Here is a 19126-nt window from a genome sequence, read left to right as displayed (position 1 = left end):
AAGAAATGCTTTTCCTTCCCATTTGAGGTTCTTCAGAAGCACAATGTTAAGAGTGACAAACTGTTTTAAAAGGTGTAGATTTCTAAATCTGTCTCAAACAACAGTAACAGACACATCATGTCATGCAAGCTGGTTAATGTGGCCTAAACTAGATATGTGTCCTTATTATAGGCTATTGAAATGTTATAGATTATATACTGAATTGACATCAGACCTTTGAAGTGGGGTCAAACAAAGAAAATTACTACTTTATCAAATAAGTGTTGCATTGAGGATATGACTGGAAAATGTAAAATATTTGATACTGAACAGACAGACATTGTGGTGCGCCCCGTCAATGCGGGTGGAGGGAGATCAACAATTGTGGGATAACGCTTGGTCCGCGGGCAGCTCGAGGGGCGCAGAAACCCCACCTTGATACAAAGTGGCCTGAATTAGTGCATTTTCGTTGTTCCATTCTGCGTTTCACCCTGTTTTGCAGCGTGGCGGTGTTGAGAGAGCGCAGCAGAGATGAACAGTAAAGACAGGTGAATCGCATGTTGTGTATCCAGGCGTGTTTGTAGTGAAACGAGATCCAGCCTCGAGATTTGATTGCAGTAGGTGGTTCTCTCACAGCGCGGTATTGTACAGAGTGTTTCAGTACCAGAGCTGCAGCCAGCCGGGAGCAGCGGGCAAGATTGTACTTCAAATCAGTCGGATTATTAAACCCACGGCAACAATTGAAATATTGAGGGGCCGTTCTCGTTTTGTTTGGAGGAGGTTCCTGCACCCTGCGGGGATGTTTAACTGGAGTAGTAGGGTTTCTATTACGCTGGCATCGCCGTGCGCCTCGGTAGGAGCAGTTTACTCTAACTTTGGGCTGGAGGTGGTTCGCTTCTCGCGGAGCTCGGAGAGAGAGAGACCAGTGCCGGCTCATGTAGCCTAACCTAAAGCCCGCTACTAAACCTGAGACAGTTGGACAGCATCTCGGCGCAAAACGGACATACAATTCCAAACGCAACCGGTTTCTTTTAGCGCTTGACAACATCTGTATATTTTTGGTACTTCCAAACATGAGGATTTTTGAAGACATTTAATTACGAGTATATCTTTAGGCTATTTGGGGAATTTATTTCCGAATAGTTTTATTTGTCTTTTTTATTATACACATCTGTTTTATTTTAATCTCTCATGAACTTTGTTTTTCACGTTTTGGAAACATGTTCTAACCCCTGCATTTGTTTTGGGAACAAGAGCGCTCCTTGACGCGACATGAGGACTGTCGCCTGGCTGTCCGCACCGCATTGTCATTGTAATTTTCATGTGTCATGTCGATTGTCGGATGCAGGAGGACACGGGATGTCGTTTAGCATTTTGACAAACTGAAGGTTATGGGCTGGAACAAAACCAACTGAAGAACGCTATAGTAGCCTGAATGGGGGCAATTATGCTGGAGTCCCATATATTCTAGGGGTTTCATTCGCACACCAACCCATGGGGATATAAATATATATATATATTCTAGCATACCATTTTCTTTTTTACGTATTCCTTCTTTTTTTACTGGACCAATTTTAGGATGATGATGTATTGCTGCTCGAGCGCCTTGGAACTTTCTATTAAGTTCACCTGCAGCTTTTTATTCGTGTTTTTACTGTTCCAAATGCCACAGTCCTCCTCGCCTTTAATTACAGGTAAGATACATTGACTTGGCCTATTTAGTTTCAAAACATATCAAGCAATTGACAAAAACAAGAAAAAAGCCCAAAAGCTAGCCTACAGGCCTAGAGGTAGGCTATTCACTTTTCCGTTACTTCCCACTCCGCACAGACGTCAGCTCAACGTCTAGTTTTGATTTACATTTGGTTGAATTGTCAACTAACGTGAAATCAACGTTAAATCAACAACACATGTCCCCATGTCATTGGATTGACGTTAAAAGTTGAGTGAAAACAATATGTTCTGTCGGGTAACTGGTACCCTCGGGTTCGTTTGAAACCTCATGACAGGCGCATTGGATCACCAGTATAATTTGCCCATCTACTGTTGTTTTGGAAACTCGAGTTGGCTCGTGCTGTCGAGGTCAGTATCCAAGTCACCTGGCGCCTTATCATTGTGCAAACATGATCATTTATTTCAGGGGAAAGAAAAACCTGCCTATCGGTATTAGCTGAGTAGACTACCATCAAATTCCCATGGCGTGTCCCTACCTGGTATTCCAAATATGCGGTATATCATCTGTCTATTGTTTTCCCTGCAGGGCCGGGAGTTGAACGCACCGTTTTCGTGGAAGAGGAAAGTTGTGTGGTTGTAGAAAGACAAATGCGTCCTGTCACTGTGCTCGGCTGCAAGAGGTGGATGAAGAGTAAACAACATTTCTAGGGCTATTCATTCATCTCTGCTTTATAAAAGAAGAAACGCCTCATTGGATTGAGGCTAAAGTGTTGGGTTTCCCCACAATCACTTAAAGCTGTGCTGGTTTAATTACACGCGAAGGTTGTAGGGTACGCTCATGTCGGGGTAATTGTAGGTTGTAGGGTACGCTACTGTCGGGGTAATTGTAGGTTGTAGGGTACGCTACTGTCGGGGTAATTGAAGGTTGTAGGGTATGCTACTGTCGGGGTAATTGAAGGTTGTAGGGTACGCTCCTGTCGGGGTAATTGAAGGTTGTAGGGTATGCTACTGTCGGGGTAATTGTAGGTTTTAGGGTACGCTACTGTCGGGGTAATTGAAGGTTGTAGGGTACGCTCCTGTCGGGGTAATTGCCCTGCTCCTGTAATTCTCACAGAAACCACTTTGTCACCAAATTTCCCCCCCAATACTTTCCCTGGCTGCCACTACCCTGCTCAACTAAAAATGTTGTCTCATCTAAATGTAAGTCACTCTGACAAAAATATTCTGAGGTAAGCTGATCTAATATTTCGTAATTTAGGAAAAGTTATAGGCTATAGTCTATATAATCCAAATAAATTAGAAATATGAACTTGTCGATAAAACTCAGACTATTAGAGCAACTTATTTTAACGTCTACAAAATATACCTCGCCGTTATGGCATAGCGGGTACAATTCGTGGTAGGCCTAAAGAAAAAGCGAGCCTGTCCATGACAACTTATCTAAGACCCGAATTTATTGCCTCTCTCCTCGCGCCCTTCACAGGTACAGAAGCCAGCTGCGAGAACGAAGGAGAGGTGCTCCACATACCCAACATAACGGACAACCCGTGTATCACCTGCGTCTGTCTGGTGAGAACAAATCCCAATTCTTCCTAAATAACTTTCAAATGGTGTTAGGGCAGGTAATTGTTAGTTGACATTGAGCTTCCCTATTTGTTGTTGGCACGTAGGTTCCACGGAGGAGGAACAAAACGCAATTGTTGTGCGTAATTATTGCCTCTGCGCTTGACTGAATAGCTTTAATATTCATATTGGCCTAATTATGTATAGTCTATAGCCGAGTTGTAGGCCTAAGTGGGAAAATATGCCTGTACTGTTTTTCTACTAATCACAAAGAATGATGAATAATGTTTCAATAAGAGCAGAATCTATGTAATTATTTCCCTTCTAAGCCCACACTGGCTTTTAAACAAAATGGCATTGTTTGTTTAAAGACGCCCTTGTCTTCATGCTGACTTTGCCCCGTCAGCCTGTTAAATCGAGGCTACACATGTGAAAGGAGGCGTCTTTCCTGGAACATTTGCTATTTGACCTCTGTCTCTCCTTGCTTTGAAGGTCATTGTTTTAGGGGTTGAGAATGCAAGTACGAGGCTTTTCTGTCACCAGCAGCCAGATTCAATAACGCTCTCCCTCCCTGTCTTTTTAGTCCCTCTTTAAAAGTGCCATGTGGTGAGGAAGTTTCTACAAATGTTGTGTTTGACTTGCAGGGTATTTGCCCTATGTGAAACAGAGAAACAGTGTGTGTGTGTAAGGTTATATATTTCTGTGTGCACTGTGCACGCTACTGTGGCTGTGCTGCCTCGGCTGTCTCTAGCGACTCTGATAGTCTCTTTGATATGTCTCCCTCTGCTAACCACCTCCTTATCAGGCTTCCATCACTAGGAGCCATGCTGAATGCTATCAGTCATCAGAGGGCCACGGCTAGCCTTTCATCTTGGCCCGTCCGTCATGTCACTGGCCCCAGAGTGCCTCGCAGGGGAGGGAGGCCAGCCTGAAAGACACTTGTGTCGCCATGCTGTCTTTTAAGGGGGGTTAGCGGATTTTAAAGGGTGGGGGGTGAGCTGACAGGGCTCTAGTGTCACTCACAGGCTCCCAGTTGCGGCGGAGTACTTGTTAATGGCCCTTCACTGGCGGAAACTGAGGCACACAGAGAAGCCATTCTTTTCGCCAGCCATCTCACAAGACGCAGGAATCTGCCTCCCGCTTGCTAAACATAATATACAGGCAGCCAGGAGGCAGCTCTCGTTAACCTGCTATCTACTACTCTCCCTCGCTTTTTGCCCCCTCTCCTCTTTCTCAGTAGCAGTGATTGATGAGCTCAGTGGGCTGACCAGTGATCTGCAAACATTTGGAAAGCCAAAGGTCCTTTCCTGTTCCAACCGCTCCACAAACATGGAGATCAATACTCACCGTGTACCTTTACAGTCTTTACCTCTGCCATTGGCGTTGTCAGCAAACCACTAAACCAGCCAGCATGTCTGTCTAGGTACAGAGATGCAATAACACTGGGTTTATGTGCGGAATCGGCATGTGAACTTCATTTTATGAAAAGGAATTCATCAACAAGAGCAATAACTTGTGCACCATTCTGTCTAAAGGGACAACCAAACTCCAAACAATAAAAGCCTAAATGCTAGGATGAAATGAGACACTTGATATCTCTACATTCTTAGAAAAAAGGTGCTATCTAGAACCTTAATGGGTTCTTCAGCTGTCCCCATAGGAGAACCTTTGAAGAACCCTTTTTGGTTGTAGGTAGAATCCTTTTTGGTTGCAGGTAGAACCCTTATTGGTTGCAGGTAGAACCCTTTTGGTTCCAGGTAGAACCCTTTTGTGTTCCATGCAGAACCCTTTCTACAGAGGATTCTACATGGAACCCAAAAGTGTTTTATCTGGAACCAAAAAGAGTTATCCTATGAGGACACCTGAAGAACCATTTTGGAACCCTTTTTTTCTAAGAGTGTAGTCTAGAAGACTCAAAGAAGACACAATCCTCCTTTATTTTTCGCTCTCTTTCTCCATCCCCCTCAGTTCTCCCAGTGGTCTATAGAGTAAAGATGGTGTTAGAGAATCGCCAGAGCAGCTTTGCTATTGGACCTTCCAGGATACTTCTAATAGAGGGGTAGAGACAACAAAAAAAATATGTGTATATATATATATATATATCCAGGCTGTATCACAACCAGCCATGATCGGGAGTCCCGTGGTGCGGCGCACAATTGGCTCAGCGTCGTCCGGGTTAGGAGAGGGTTTGGCCGGGGTAGGCTGTCATTGTAAAATAAGAATTTGTTCTTAACTGAGTTGCCTTATTAAATAAAGGTTAAATAAAAAAAATACAGTACCAGTCAAAAGTTTGGACACACCTGTTAATTGAAATGCATTCCAGGTGACTACCTCATGAAGCTGGTTGAGAGAATGCCAACAGTGTGCAAAGGTGTCGTCAAAGCAAAGGCAAAAGCAAAATATATTTTGATTTGTTTAACACTTTTTTTTTGGTTACTACATGATTCCATATGTGTTATTTCATAGTTCTGATGTCTTCACTATTATTCTACAATGTAGAAAATACAAAAAATAAAGAAAAACCCTTGAATGAGTAGGTGTTATAAAACTTTTGATTGGTAGTGTATATATGTTTTATTGTCACACACAAGATAGGTTGAGTGAAATCTGTTGTTTTACAGGGACAGCCATAGTAGTACGGCACAGGAGGTTGGTGGTACCTTAATTGGGGAGGATGGGCTCGTGTTAATGGCTGGAGCGGAATCAGTGAAATGGTATACAAATTCATCAAACACATGGTTTCTGTCCTCCCTTCAGCAGCCTCCACTGTAGTACGGCACCCCTGGATTAAATTAGGGTTAAGTGCTTTGCTCAAGGCCGCATCGACAGATTTTCACCTTATCGGATCAGATATTGTAACTGCTAGGCTACCTGCCAGGACATAAAGAAGGATAGGACAACAACCATCTGAATTCAAAGAAAAGTCATGGAGCTAATCTACCTACACATCGGAGCCAAAAGTTACGTTCAGTTCATTCAGCACCATTCACATTCTACCACTGGTGCAGGAATAGGCCTACTTCTTGGATAGGCTTGTGACTTCTCAGTGAAATGTATATATTGTTGCCCTTATCTTTTTTCATCCAGTTTTAAGCCACAACTGCTGCTCCTGTGGGGTCGCGACCTGTTTGTTTTGGGGGAGGTGAAGGGTCACGAGGGCAAGGAGTCCAGGTTTAAATAGGCCTTTGATTTGAGTGCTTCTCTGAAGAGCCTTTTAGTGATCTCTCCATCCTTCCATGAAAGACCGGCGGCACGGTGGCTGGCGAGCCTGTCAGCTTGTTTTGGCATGCCCTCTGAAGTCAGGCTGAGAGAGAGAGTGATAGTGGAAAAGACTGGGAGAGAGATTAGGAGGGAGGGAGAGAGAAATTATACGTAGGCCATGGTTTAACTGAACACATTTTGATTATCTTAAGTTGGCAAATGGAGATGGTGAAACTGACTGTGCTGTCGCCATCTAGTGGTCATCTTTCCACAGCACACGACCATCACGTCAGGGATCAATGCATCTTACATACTCTACATATATCTTTTTAGATGGTCCCATTAACCTATCAACATGTTATTACCCCTCAGGTCAAATATTTGTCTAGTTATTACAAGAGACTAGCAGTAGTCCAATAACAATCCCCAGACCACCCGTTGGCCTATTAGAAGCCACGACATACCACCAGTAGACCAGTAAGAAGCCTCAGAAAGTGCACGGTATGTTGAGTGTTTATGAGGCGTGGTGACCTGGTTTGACCCCTGACCTTTGCTGAGAGAGGTCAAACCTTTTCACACCACTTAGTGTTAATGGCTGCCAAGTGGAATGGTTCCAAAGCCCAACTGGGAAAGCACAGGTGTGGAGAGACATAAAGATTCAAGGACAAATACGTGACCTCTATGACACTACTGGAGATAACTGTGGTCGTCAGAATACACATAACTTCTTTCCACTCTTTCTTTCTATCTCTCTCTCTCTCTCTCTCTCCTCACTCACTCACTCACTCACTCACTCACTCACTCACTCACTCACTCACTCACTCACTCACTCACTCTCTCTCTCTCTCTCACTTTCAATCCATCCCTCTATCTATCTGGCATCATATATCTCACTCTCAGACATATTTGTCTCAAACTGGCTGTTGAAAGTGCTCTGAAAATCTCTACGATTTAGGCCAGTGGTTTGGGGAGAGCTTTACAGAGACTATGTATGGATTCCATGTGCCTTCGCCTCTCGCCGCCCTTCTCTCGCCTTCACTGATGACATCACCCAAACCAGCGTGGTTAGGGAACCAGTGAAGGCTCTCTGTAAATAAAACCGCCCAGTTTTATTTTAGTTATATGGGCCACGGTCCGGCTTTGAAGTTGACTCATTATACAGTCCAGTTAGGTTGCACTGAGTAAATGGGGACTATATAAAGGGAGTGTATAAAGCTAGTGGCAAAGTGATCATGTTAAGCGAGTATATAAAGTGAGGTTGTACATAAATTGAGAAGAGAGAAAGAGAACGTCTGCATAAAGTACATGTAACCAGAGATCATTTTAGCCTGTAAAAAGGGAGTGTGTCGACAAAGAATGTGTAGGAGACTTTATAATGTGAATACACTGATGGCAATCAAAAAGCATCTCTTTCTCTCCCTCCATCCCTCCGTCTCTCTCTTCCTCTCTCTCTCCCCCCTCTTTCTCTCTCCTCCCCCCTCTCTCTTTTGATCTCTATCTCTCTACCCCCCCCCCCCTCCCCCTCTCCATCAGGAGGGGAAGGCAGACTGTAAACAGGAGAAGTGTCCCCTGGTGTCTGAGGACTGTGCTCTGGTGGTCAAACAGACGGGAGCCTGCTGTGAGAGATGCAAAGGTGAGCAGCACACACACTCTACTACTCTCATCACCGTGAAAACATGAGGTCAAAGGTTAGGGGATGCATGTACTGTTCTGTAGTCTCAGCGAGACCAGTAGACTTGGAACTTTGTCTAGTGGAGTGAGTTAGGTCTATCTCTGGATCTCTTTAGTGTTGATGTATAGACCTTGCTGCAGCATTGCAGTGATGTTGTTTGACGGTCATTGATGCTACCTGTAGGAGTGAGGGTGACGTGACAGCTTGAGTCCCATAGTAGAAGACAGTCAGTCCAGCTGCACTGGTCAACCTACTTATTTAACCACTACTGCCTTCTTGTGGAGGAACGAGGAATAGTTTTTCTTCCCACAGCACAATGGTTACTGTGTGTGTGTGTGTATGTGTACTGTATCAGACCAACTGAAGATTCTGCTTGAGGGTAAATTGCTGCATATACAAACACATATAGCTATTGTTTTCCAGGCTTCTACTCACATACACCCACAAACGTGACAGGTGTACAGCAGATCGTATATAAGTCTTCAGACCTATTCTCTCTCTCTCACACACACACACACACACCACACACACACACACACACACACACACACACACACACACCCCCCCCCCCGCTGCAGTGGTGGACTTCTCCTCTCTGGGACGGGTTGGGACCTGTTGGGGTTCAGCGTTGGGTTTACGGGGCACAGAAATAAACCTAGTTTATGAGCTGCTGCGCCTCTCAGCCTCCCAGACTAGGACCGCACTCATTCGCCTCCCGGTCGGAACACACAGGGGTCGGGTAGTGTTGGGGTCACCTTGGTCATGGCCCACAGCATTGACCACCTCATGGTCAGGGGCGCGGTCCTTTGTTTGCGGTCAAGATTATACGAGACTAGAGTTAATTAAAATGAAAAGAGGTGGAGCTCGCTTAAGTCGCCCATGGAAAGCCCCATGTTGTCATGGTGAACGGTATTAGTGCCTATTGTTCCTCCATTGTGGTTGACTTTAGGTTTTATTCATGACCATGTCTACATTTAGAACAGGAAGTTGCTCATGTCAGCATGAAAACCTCCCACTGTTCAAGTACTTAATGCAGTGGTTTTATCATAGGAATGGTTGTGCTGTGTTTCCATAACCAGACAACCCTATATCTGTTGAAATTGAAGAGTGTATTTATTTAGTCCCTTATTGACTGTGGGTGGTGTATCTGGAGCGTTGTGATTGCTCATAGTGGATCTCAGGCCCAGGCCCATTTCACATGGTGTTTTTATCATGCCCTTGGATCTGGACAGTTCACAACAACATGTTCTGGTATCTTGATACATCTATATAATGGATTGGGGTTGTCTGTCTGTCCGTCCGTCCGTCCGTCCGTCCGTCTGTCTCAAGTGTCTGAATTGCACATATCTGACAGTGTCGAGACTACTAAACCTCACCATCACTATGCCAAATCATGACAATCAAAGAAAGGTCTTCCCAAGCCATAGGGGGCACTATAGCCAGCTGGCTCTGACGGTGGTGACAGACTCCCTCCAGGCATCGCTTACAGTGGATTTATAACCCTGTGTTCAATCTGTCTCAACACTTATGGTCTGGAGAGGCAAACAGCTCTATGTTCACACATGTAGTCCATTTAGTGCTCCCTATAGACTTTTAGTTTCCACGAACTAGTAAACATTCACATCCAGGTTTGGAGTGCTAACTTTCTCTTTCTCTCTCTCTCTCTCTCTCTCCTCCTCTCTCTCTCTCTCTCTCTCCCCCTCTCTCCTCTCTCTCTCCTCCCCTCTCTCTCTCTCTGCTCTCTCGTCTCTCTCCTCTCTATCCCCCCTCTCTCACTCTCTCTCTCTCTATCCTCTCCCCGCTCTCCTCTCTCCCCCTCTCTCCTCTCTCTCTCTCCCCTCCTCTCTCCCCCTCTCTCTCTCTCTCCTCTCTCTCTCTCTCTCTCTCTCTCCCCCCCTCTCTCTCTCTAGGTTGTCAGCTAGATGGAGAGTCCTATAAAAGTTCTGTCTCCTGGACCAGCTCCCTCAAGCCCTGCATCTCTCGCCGCTGTCAGGTGAGTGTCACACAGAGAAATGAAAGAGAGAAAGGGAGGGTAAAAGACAGAGCGAGAGATAATGATGAGAAAAGTAAGCAGAGGGAATGTAAAGTAAATGATGGAAAGAGGGAGTACTAAGAGAGAGGCAGACAGGGAGAGGGAAAGAGAGAGGGAATGAAAGAAGGGAGTGAGTGGAAAAGAGGTAAACAGACAGAGGGGGAGTGAGTGAAAGAGAAACGGGTGGAAAGGGAAAGAGAGATTAATGAAGAAAGGGAGAAAGATAAATGAGGATCTAGGGAAAGATAGACATGCATTTAGAGTGGGAGGCTGAATGACGCAGACAGAGACACAGAGTTGGGGAGGGAACGAGAGGTGAGGGAGAGAAAAAATGAGACAGTGGACAGATAGCCAAGGGGTTGGAGGAAGAAGAGACATAAAGAGAAAGAAAGGCAGATGAAGTTGGGGGGGGCTTAGAGAGAGAGAGCGAGTGAAGGAGAGGGATAGAAAGATAAAGGAGGATGATCTATGTCTCAATATCTTTGGGAGCGGAGCCAGGTGAACTTGGCAGTACAGTCCACCCATCTGGTTCCAAGCCTCCCCAACCCAGTGTCTACCTCACAAGACTAACCCCACACGTCTCCTCAAAACACACTCAAACCACATGCCCAACCTCACTTACTGTATACACACCACACACTCACAGGGTCCCACAATACCACTTAAAACACACGCACAGATCTGAACACTATAAGTCAATGGCCGTCATTGTAAATATATATTAAGAATTTGTTCTTAACTGACTTGCCTAGTTAAATAAAGGTTAAATGTAAAAAAAAATTAAACGAAATAAAATGGCGGTGGACACAGCTGTGTGAGGGAGTGTCAGCTCCAGCATTGGGGAGGTCCAGTCAAACTAGACTATGTGTTAGTCTGCGTGTTGAAGGGTGGCGTGTGAATAAAGCTGAGCTCCACACACCACTCATTTACTCCATCCCCAAGATACCCACGCTGCGGGAATTGGAGGGGGGGTCTAACCAGTATCCAGACCTCACACACAATGTGTTGAGGCCCCTAGTTCTAACAATCCTAGGGTATGTAGAATACATGTCACTTCTATTGAACTCAACACATGGCAGACTACTGAGATCTGCTCAACAAGGGAGACACGTGTGTTTCTGAGCTTCACTTGGTGGTTCTCATGTTGTTGTTGTTGATTCAGGATCTTTTTTCAGGTAGATTTTATTCAGGTAGATTTTATTCAGGTAGATTTTATTCAGGTAGATTTTATTCAGGTAGATTTTATTCAGGTAGATTTTATTCAGGTAGATTTTATTCAGGTAGATTTTATTCAGGTAGATTTTATTCAGGTAGATTTCCAGTGAGTGATCAGGGGTGTCCCAGTGTGTACAATAGATGCATGTGTGAGTTGCAGAATGGAATGATCCTATCTAATGGTATGTCCCTATCTAATATCCTGCTTACGTAGTACATGCCTTACATAACTGAAACGGGATTCAAACCGCTAAGCAACCGAGAGACGAGTTTTTCTAATACAGGAATGAGAGGTATGCGGCAGAATATTCACTGATGTACGTAGCCTAGGACTGGACAGGGATGCTGCTGAGAATATGGCGTAGGAAATTTGCTCAAACAATAATAAATAAATCACTGTTTTAATTGCTTCCTGGTCTTGACAGGAAGGTGTGGTAACTGAAGCGGAAGCACAATGTGTCGTCCACTGCAGGAACCCCAAGATTCACCCCAAGAAGTGCTGTCCAACGTGCCCGAGTGAGTGTGTGTATGCGCGTGTGTGTGTGTGTGTGTGTGTGTGTGTGTGTGTGTGTGTGTGTGTGTGTGTGTGTGTGTGTGTGTGTGTGAAGAAAGGAATACATCGATAATAAAGCTAACCTGTGTGTCTCTTCTGTTCCAGGCTGTATCTTGGAGGGCCGTCTGTACAAAGAGAGGGAAGAGTTTCACCCTGAGGGAGAACCCTGTATTAAATGCACCTGCACTGTGAGTATACACTGTATAGACATGCATGTCTCCAGTCCCCACAGTACAGTGACTGGCCCCTCTGTGGTCCAAATGAGTTTGTCTTGGCTCTCAGGGGACACAGTGGTCACGCTCCCCCTCCCCCCTCCTCCTCCCCATAGTAAACAAACAGGGGAGGTGAGTGAGTAAACACATTGTGAGGTGAGTCTGTAAACACATTAACGCCTCAGTGGGACTAGTGTACACTGTGTCCTGTACCAGCCGTTAATGAGGGCACACTGCTACAAGGCCAGGGGGGACTGTGACAACCATCTGGCATCTAGAGTAGTTGTGTTTGTGAGCTGTTGAAGGTAGCAATCCGGGTTTGACAAGTGCAGACAAAGGTATAAATGATATTGTGTAATGGAAACGGTCATTAAGTGGAGATAAGTTGAGTAATGCATAAGAGAAGATGAATGCAGCATTGTTCTAACGTCTATGTATATACCCTCCTTATTCTTTTATTGGGGTATTTTTTTAAACTTTAGTTTATTTAGTAAATCTTTTCTGAACTCTATTTTCTTAAAACTGCATTGTTGGTTAAGGGCTTGTAAGTAAGCATTTCAAGGTAAGGTAACACTCAGCCCGGACCAGTTGTATTCGGCGCATGTGAGAAATAACGATTTGATTTGATTTGATATGCTGTGTTCTTTCAGGGAGGGCGGACCCTCTGCGTCAGGGATGTGTGTCCTGTCCTCTCATGCCCCGCCCACCTGAGCCACACTCAGCCCGGACAGTGCTGTCCCAAGTGCCTCGGTAACACCCCTCTCATCAAATACCTCATAGGACTCTCTGATAGACGTCTGGAGAACATATTCATATTTCATGAATTACTATTAAAACATCACACATTATTAAAACATCTTAACAGTCAGAATAATTATCATCAAGCTGATCTCAAGGTTTTCTTTCTCTCTCTCGCCGTCAGGCCAGAGGAAAGTGTTTGACCTGTCGATGGGGAGTTGTCTGTTCCACAGTGAGGTCTATGAGGACGGCACCACTTTCAAGCACGACAACTGCACCACCTGTACCTGCAAGGTAAGAACGAACCAGGGAACCAGGGACCAGAACTCTATTCAATTTATGTGCCATATCACCAAATCACCATCAATAACTGACCCCTTCTCCTTCCCTCGTATCCCGCCACCTTCCCAGAATTCCACTGTGGTGTGCAGGAAGCGCTGCTCTCGGCCGGGCAGTTGCCATGGTGACCAGTGCTGTGAGGCGTGTCTGTCCTTTGTGAAGGTAGAGGAAGTGAAGTACTGCCGGGTCAGGAACAAGATCTACCGGGTGAGACCGTCTGGGACAACAAGTCCTAATGCTGCATCCTTGACATCAACTGGGAAAATAGAACCTTACCATCGCCTCAACATTCAACACTGATACTTATCCACCGCAGTTGTCCTTATTCTGACATTTATATGCATATTTATACAGCCATTAATACTTGTTTGATAAGTTGAGTGATGTTGTGGTTGATTGGTTCTCTCTCTGCTTCTTCCTCCGCTCCAGGAGGGAGACATGTGGTCGTCTGTGAACTGCACCCTGTGTGCCTGTGTCAAGGGGGCCATCGAGTGCCAGCCAAAGCAGTGTGTGCCAATCACCAGCTGCCCCTCGGTGAGTGACAGGCTCAAGGCCCAATCACAAACTGTCTCTCTTTGTATTGCGCCTTTTCATTCCAGGAATTTTTCAATGAATTGATGTGAATCCCAACATCGATTAGAATAGACTTAAAAAAAGAATCATCCTCACTCACTTTATCTATCACCTTAAAGCTGGAATCCATACTTGGTGAAACTGCCACATCCATTTGCGATATTACTTCAACAAAGAAGTTACTTCAAACAACAAACCCAGTTTTTTTCTTCATTGGACCCATGATGGAACAGCAGAGCATGTACTGCAAATCATTTTTACCACGATGCTGAATGCTCCTCTCCTCCGTTTCATCAACAAAAGAAAAACTACAACAAATGCGCTGGGGCGGACAGTGGCGCTGTTTCACCATATGCAGATTTCAGCTTTAAGCAATTTCCCACCTGCAACTTACACGGAGAAAAGTGCACTTATGTTATGAACACTGCCTATATCTATAGGACAAGGCCCTGGGGTCCCTCTGTTCTCTCTGAATCATCAACATGACACAGTCCCTTTCACACTTCATCACGTCCCCATCTATCTGGTCCTCCTCCCACTGAGACAGACAGAGGCTGTCTACTGTCCAGAGTTACTGTCTGTGACTAACCGCCACATGTTAAATCCACGTATGTGACGTGTTGGTGTCACAGCAGGCAGCTGGCTGGAAGCTGATTTAGCGGCAAGCGGTAAGGAGTTAAAACCCGGTTCACCTGGGCCAGAACAGTGTGAGTGGGCCATGGCACGACCCTGGTAACTTACCACAGTAACCATACCTTCAGGTGTCAAGTTTTTTGGGCTGAGTAACGGTCCCAGTTCTCACGGTGGTCACCTGTCTTGGGGTGATGTAGTAGATTCTTTGCATTCCAGCGACCAAATGATCAGTTACTTATTCATGCTGCCAGTGACCAGCGTTCACACGGTTACAATGGTTACCTAGCCTTCACCTGTTATGGTCACATAGCGGTTGCTTGTTGCGCGGTAATGTAATGGTCATCTGTCGTTGTAGAAAAAGCCCATGGAGTTGGTGGAATAATCATTTAATTCATTGCCACTTACTCAGCTGGGCCAGGGGCGCTTTAATTAGGTCAGGTGGAAATGTCCGACAGATCTCCACTCCATAAAAGGAGGAAATCACCATCGCCTGATCGCGCTGCTTTCTCTTCCTTCACTCTGTCAAATCCAGAAGTTCTGTGCGTCCATGAATCCACGTAAGTCCACCGACTCTGTTACCTTTCATCTGAACTATCTGTTGCGATCGGGAGAGTGGGCCATCAGTTGTTGTTTGAAGTTATTATCGCGTGGCTTGGAGCGCACGCTTCAAACATTTTGTCTAATGTGAATGGTCAATGATTCCGGCCCTACGGATCATAATAGGACAATTATGCAATTGGTATAGTTAATATGTAATGAAATTCCGTGTACACATGAAGACACTTGAAAGGGTGAAATAACAAAGTAATTGTTTGTTGAACTGATCGGCTCTGATATCCAACTAATGGCGATTTATAGATTGAATAACCGATCACTGTTTGTATTATTCTTTCATGATTTATGATAAATAGTTACGAGCCTAAATTACTCACCGACGATTCCTATTGACTTATTAATTAACTGGATTGTTGAATTCCCTAAATGATGTTAACAATGAATGAATGTTATGATTAGATCTTTGTGATGATGGATTTGATTGGATACACGTTATTCTGTTTCCTTTGTTATGCAGCACAGACTACTCAGTAAATATACCACTTTATGGTTAAAGGAATTTCTGCCTCAGTCTCATCCATTCCTCTGTCACCTGACCTGTGACCACCTGTTCACCCTCACTGTCAGTCATCCTACCTGTCCAGCTACCCACACAGATTCCACTAATCTTTCAGTCGTAATAGTTACATAACAGCCAACTGAGACACGGTCACCTAGCGGTCACCTGTCATACAGTATCACAACATCCACTCATCATACCTTCCTGGTGGTCATGTAGCGTTCACCTGTCACACGGTCACAGTGCGGTCACCCATGTGTCTGCCCCTCCGTCCCATAGGAGACACACAGTCTCCAGTCAGGTCTTTGTCTGGATGATGTTTGAGTGACAGTAAAGAAGAGCTTCCCTATATTTAGATCCTGAAAGTCAATCTCTCCATGTCTCAAAGAGCTTCAAAGAGGGAGAGCCCTTTGTGCACTGTGATGGGGGTCAGGTGGGACCAGGGTGTGTGTGGGGGGGGGGGAGTGTAAGGGATGACGACAGCCCCGGCCGGGGCAAAGGTAAGTGGAGGTTGAAGGGGATAGAGTTCTGAAATGTGCACCTCTGATGGAAGTTGAAACGTACCCCCCACCATCTCTCTAGCAAACACACACATACACCAGGCAGAGAGTATCAATGTCTGGCTGTCCACGTTTGACTGGTTGCATCTGTCTGTGTCTATGTGTGTGGGTATTAATGTGTCCAACTGTCCAGTTGACTGTCTGTCTCTTGCGCTCTGTCTGGCTGCCTGCTGATCTGTCTCTATGTCTGTGTATCTAACGGTCTGTCTGTCTCTTCTAGAATAAGATCCTGAACAGGACAGGTTGCTGCCCGGTTTGCACTGAAAGTGAGTAAGTTACTCCCCTCTTCCTCTGCTGGGTCCTCACACACCTTTGTGGGTTGCGTTTTCCAGTTTTGTGGCGGTTGTTTCTTTCTTGGTCTTCTCTCAAATTGACATTTAGTCATGTTGTATTAAGCACAGATTTCTCATGCAAAATACAGGAAAACAAGTTGGATCAAATTGATGCCCATAATTAAACACAGTCGCCTCTCTCTCTCCCTCCTATCACTTCTACCAGAGCCAGGCGTGTGCACTGTATTCGGCGACCCCCACTACAACACCTTCGACGGGCGCACATTTAACTTCCAAGGAACCTGCCAGTATGTTCTAACTCGAGACTGTGGTGGCGCCCCCTCTGGCGGGGGTGGAAACAGCGCCGGCTCTGACTCTGGCTTCACGGTTGTGGTGAGGAACGATGCGAGGCGAACCCGCTCCTACTCCTGGACCCAGTCAGTGGAGCTGAGGATAGGAGGGCTGAGTCTCAGCCTGCACCAGCACCTAACGGTGAGGAGGAACGGCACGCGCATCGCCCTGCCCTACCATGGCCCTGGGGTCCACATCGACCTGGATGGATACCTGCTCAAACTCACCACCATCGCAGGTTAGACAGGCTTCATGTTAACTTCATTGGAACCTAAAGAACACTGCTAAAGTGCATTTTAGCTCCTTTTTGAAGCATAACTCTCTCTCTTTCTTTCTCCCTCCTCCCCCTCCCTCAGGTCTGGAGATCACGTGGGACGGGGACAGCTTCGTGGAGGTGGTGGCTGCTCCTCACCTGCGCGGTCGACTCTGCGGCCTCTGTGGGAACTACAATGGACACAAGCGGGATGACACCATGGGCAGCGACGGCCTCTTCAAGTTCGTGGTGGATGAGTTTGCAGAGTCGTGGCGAGTGGAGGGGAATGAGGTTTGTGCCCAGCCCCTCAGGAGGCCCACCTCGTACCTCTGTCCCGGCAGTGTAAAGGTCAGGTTCCGCGCTCACAGGGAGTGTCAGAAGCTCAAGTCCTGGGAGTTCCAGAAGTGTCACCGGGTGGTGGACTTTGCCTCCTTCTATAGGTCAGTGGTTCTTGGGGTGTCTCAGGAACGTTGGGAAGCTTCATTTGTAATGAGATTTGTCCTAGAATCTGCAACATTTCCAACGCTCTTGTGACATTTTGTTCATATAGCAAACGTGATATTTGATTGTCTCCAATGTGCATAAAATGTCCAATGTGTTGAATATGGAACCCTCTTAGTATGGAGATACATTTAATCCAGTCCATTCAATTTAATTCAAAATGTATTTGTCTTATCTCTCTCTCTTTCTCTCTCTGTCTTTCTCTAGGTCCTGTGTAACAGACATGTGTGAGTGTCCGGTGCATAAGAACTGTTACTGTGAGTCCTTCATCGCCTACAGCCGGGCCTGTGAGAGGGAGGGAGCCCCCTTCTACTGGAAGCCAGAGGCTGCCTGCATGGGTGAGTGACAGCACACACAGCCTATCACTAAACTTCATGGACTTCCCCCACGCTCAATTTGCTCAACAGAATTGATCAACGTATCTCTGAAATCCATTCATGTTAGGCGATCTGCAGTTCTGTCTAACCAACCCCGTCTTCTCAGCCACCCAGTGTAAACACGGAGCGGTGTACGACACCTGTGGCCCAGGCTGCACAAAGACCTGTGACAACTGGAACGAGATCGGGCCCTGCCACAAGCCCTGCATGGCCGGCTGCCACTGCCCAGCCAACCTGGTGCTGTTCCAGGGCCGCTGCATCAAGCCCACAGCCTGCCCTGGCCGGTGACCCTAGTGCCCCAGGGGAAGGGGGCTGAGAGAGGGCCAAACAACCAACACTGCCTAGCACTCAGGGTCCATACCTGAGGAAGGGAGGAGTGGGGGGGACATGGGGGTGATTCATGGATTTGCAGACAGGCAAAGATGGACTGAAGGGATTCTCAGAAGACAGGTGGGTCAGATAGAGGCCTCGTCCACTCTGAGAGAGATAGATACCGGCCATCACAGACTGGGGTTTGGAACTCCGCTATCTTACTCGTCCAGCACTACCTTGTGTTTCCACAGGATGGCGCCCATGTTGTCATTCAAATGGCATAGGAATCTGGAGGGAAACATCACCCTTGTAGTTAAAAGAGGAAGAGAACCTTTGGGAAAGCCTTTGTGGCTACGCTTCTTTAGTTACTGGACACTCAAGGGACATCCATCCAGACTGCCATGGACCTTCAGGAAAAGGGTGGGGCTGGCTCTGTGTTGAGCCAATATGGCCTCAGTGTTTCACTCTGTTGCAGCACACAGACATTCAAAATCAGGAAACCAACCAATGCATCTTGAACAAGCATGTTCACCCTGCCAGCATAAGGGATAAGCTCTACGATGAACATATTTAACAACGCCCAGGTCTCACTTGCATAAGATTATTTTATACTGTAAACTAACAAGATTTGTAAAAAAACAGATAGCTTTTTGTATTATTTTCATTTGTTTGTTGTTAATATTGTTAATTTATATAGCGATCAATTGATATGTTGTAGCAAGAGCCAGAATCATAAATCTAATTTTGTTATAAATGATTTAAAGGGAAAAAAAGCTTTTTATGCGTTTGTGTAATTGTGTCTTGTGTGAAGAGAAATGCCTAAATGTGACTTGGTTGTTGCATCATCGCAGGGAAGAAACGTACTGTATGTTTAAATGCTCAGTGTGCAGGTTGTTGTGTGTTGATTCTCAAACTGAAGGTGTTCCTCAAGACGTACATTTCACTTGACCTTGTAAGTTATTATTTAAGACCAGCAATATATCATTTCCATGAAACTCATCT

General features: G+C 45.7%; 1 protein-coding gene across 1 annotated transcript; it reads left to right on the top strand.

Annotated features, from left to right (window-relative positions):
* The first annotated feature begins 339 nt into the window (after positions 1–339).
* On the top strand, positions 340–19123 carry LOC106581223 (BMP-binding endothelial regulator protein). Its single transcript, XM_014163140.3, has 15 exons — positions 340–1673; positions 3137–3222; positions 7951–8050; positions 10000–10082; positions 11762–11852; positions 11995–12077; positions 12752–12851; positions 13024–13133; positions 13251–13385; positions 13608–13712; positions 16279–16324; positions 16557–16919; positions 17038–17374; positions 17643–17773; positions 17919–19123. Exons 1-15 carry the CDS (start codon positions 1559–1561, stop codon positions 18098–18100), a joined length of 2067 nt encoding a protein of 688 aa, XP_014018615.2. The 5' UTR covers positions 340–1558; the 3' UTR covers positions 18101–19123.
* The last annotated feature ends 3 nt before the right edge of the window (positions 19124–19126 follow it).

The sequence above is a fragment of the Salmo salar genome, chromosome 02 (genome assembly GCF_965601325.2).
Source record: "Salmo salar chromosome 02, fSalSal1, whole genome shotgun sequence".
Lineage (NCBI taxonomy): Eukaryota > Metazoa > Chordata > Actinopteri > Salmoniformes > Salmonidae > Salmo > Salmo salar.
Note: the sequence above shows the minus strand (reverse complement) of the source record. Positions and strands in the feature narration are given on the sequence as shown.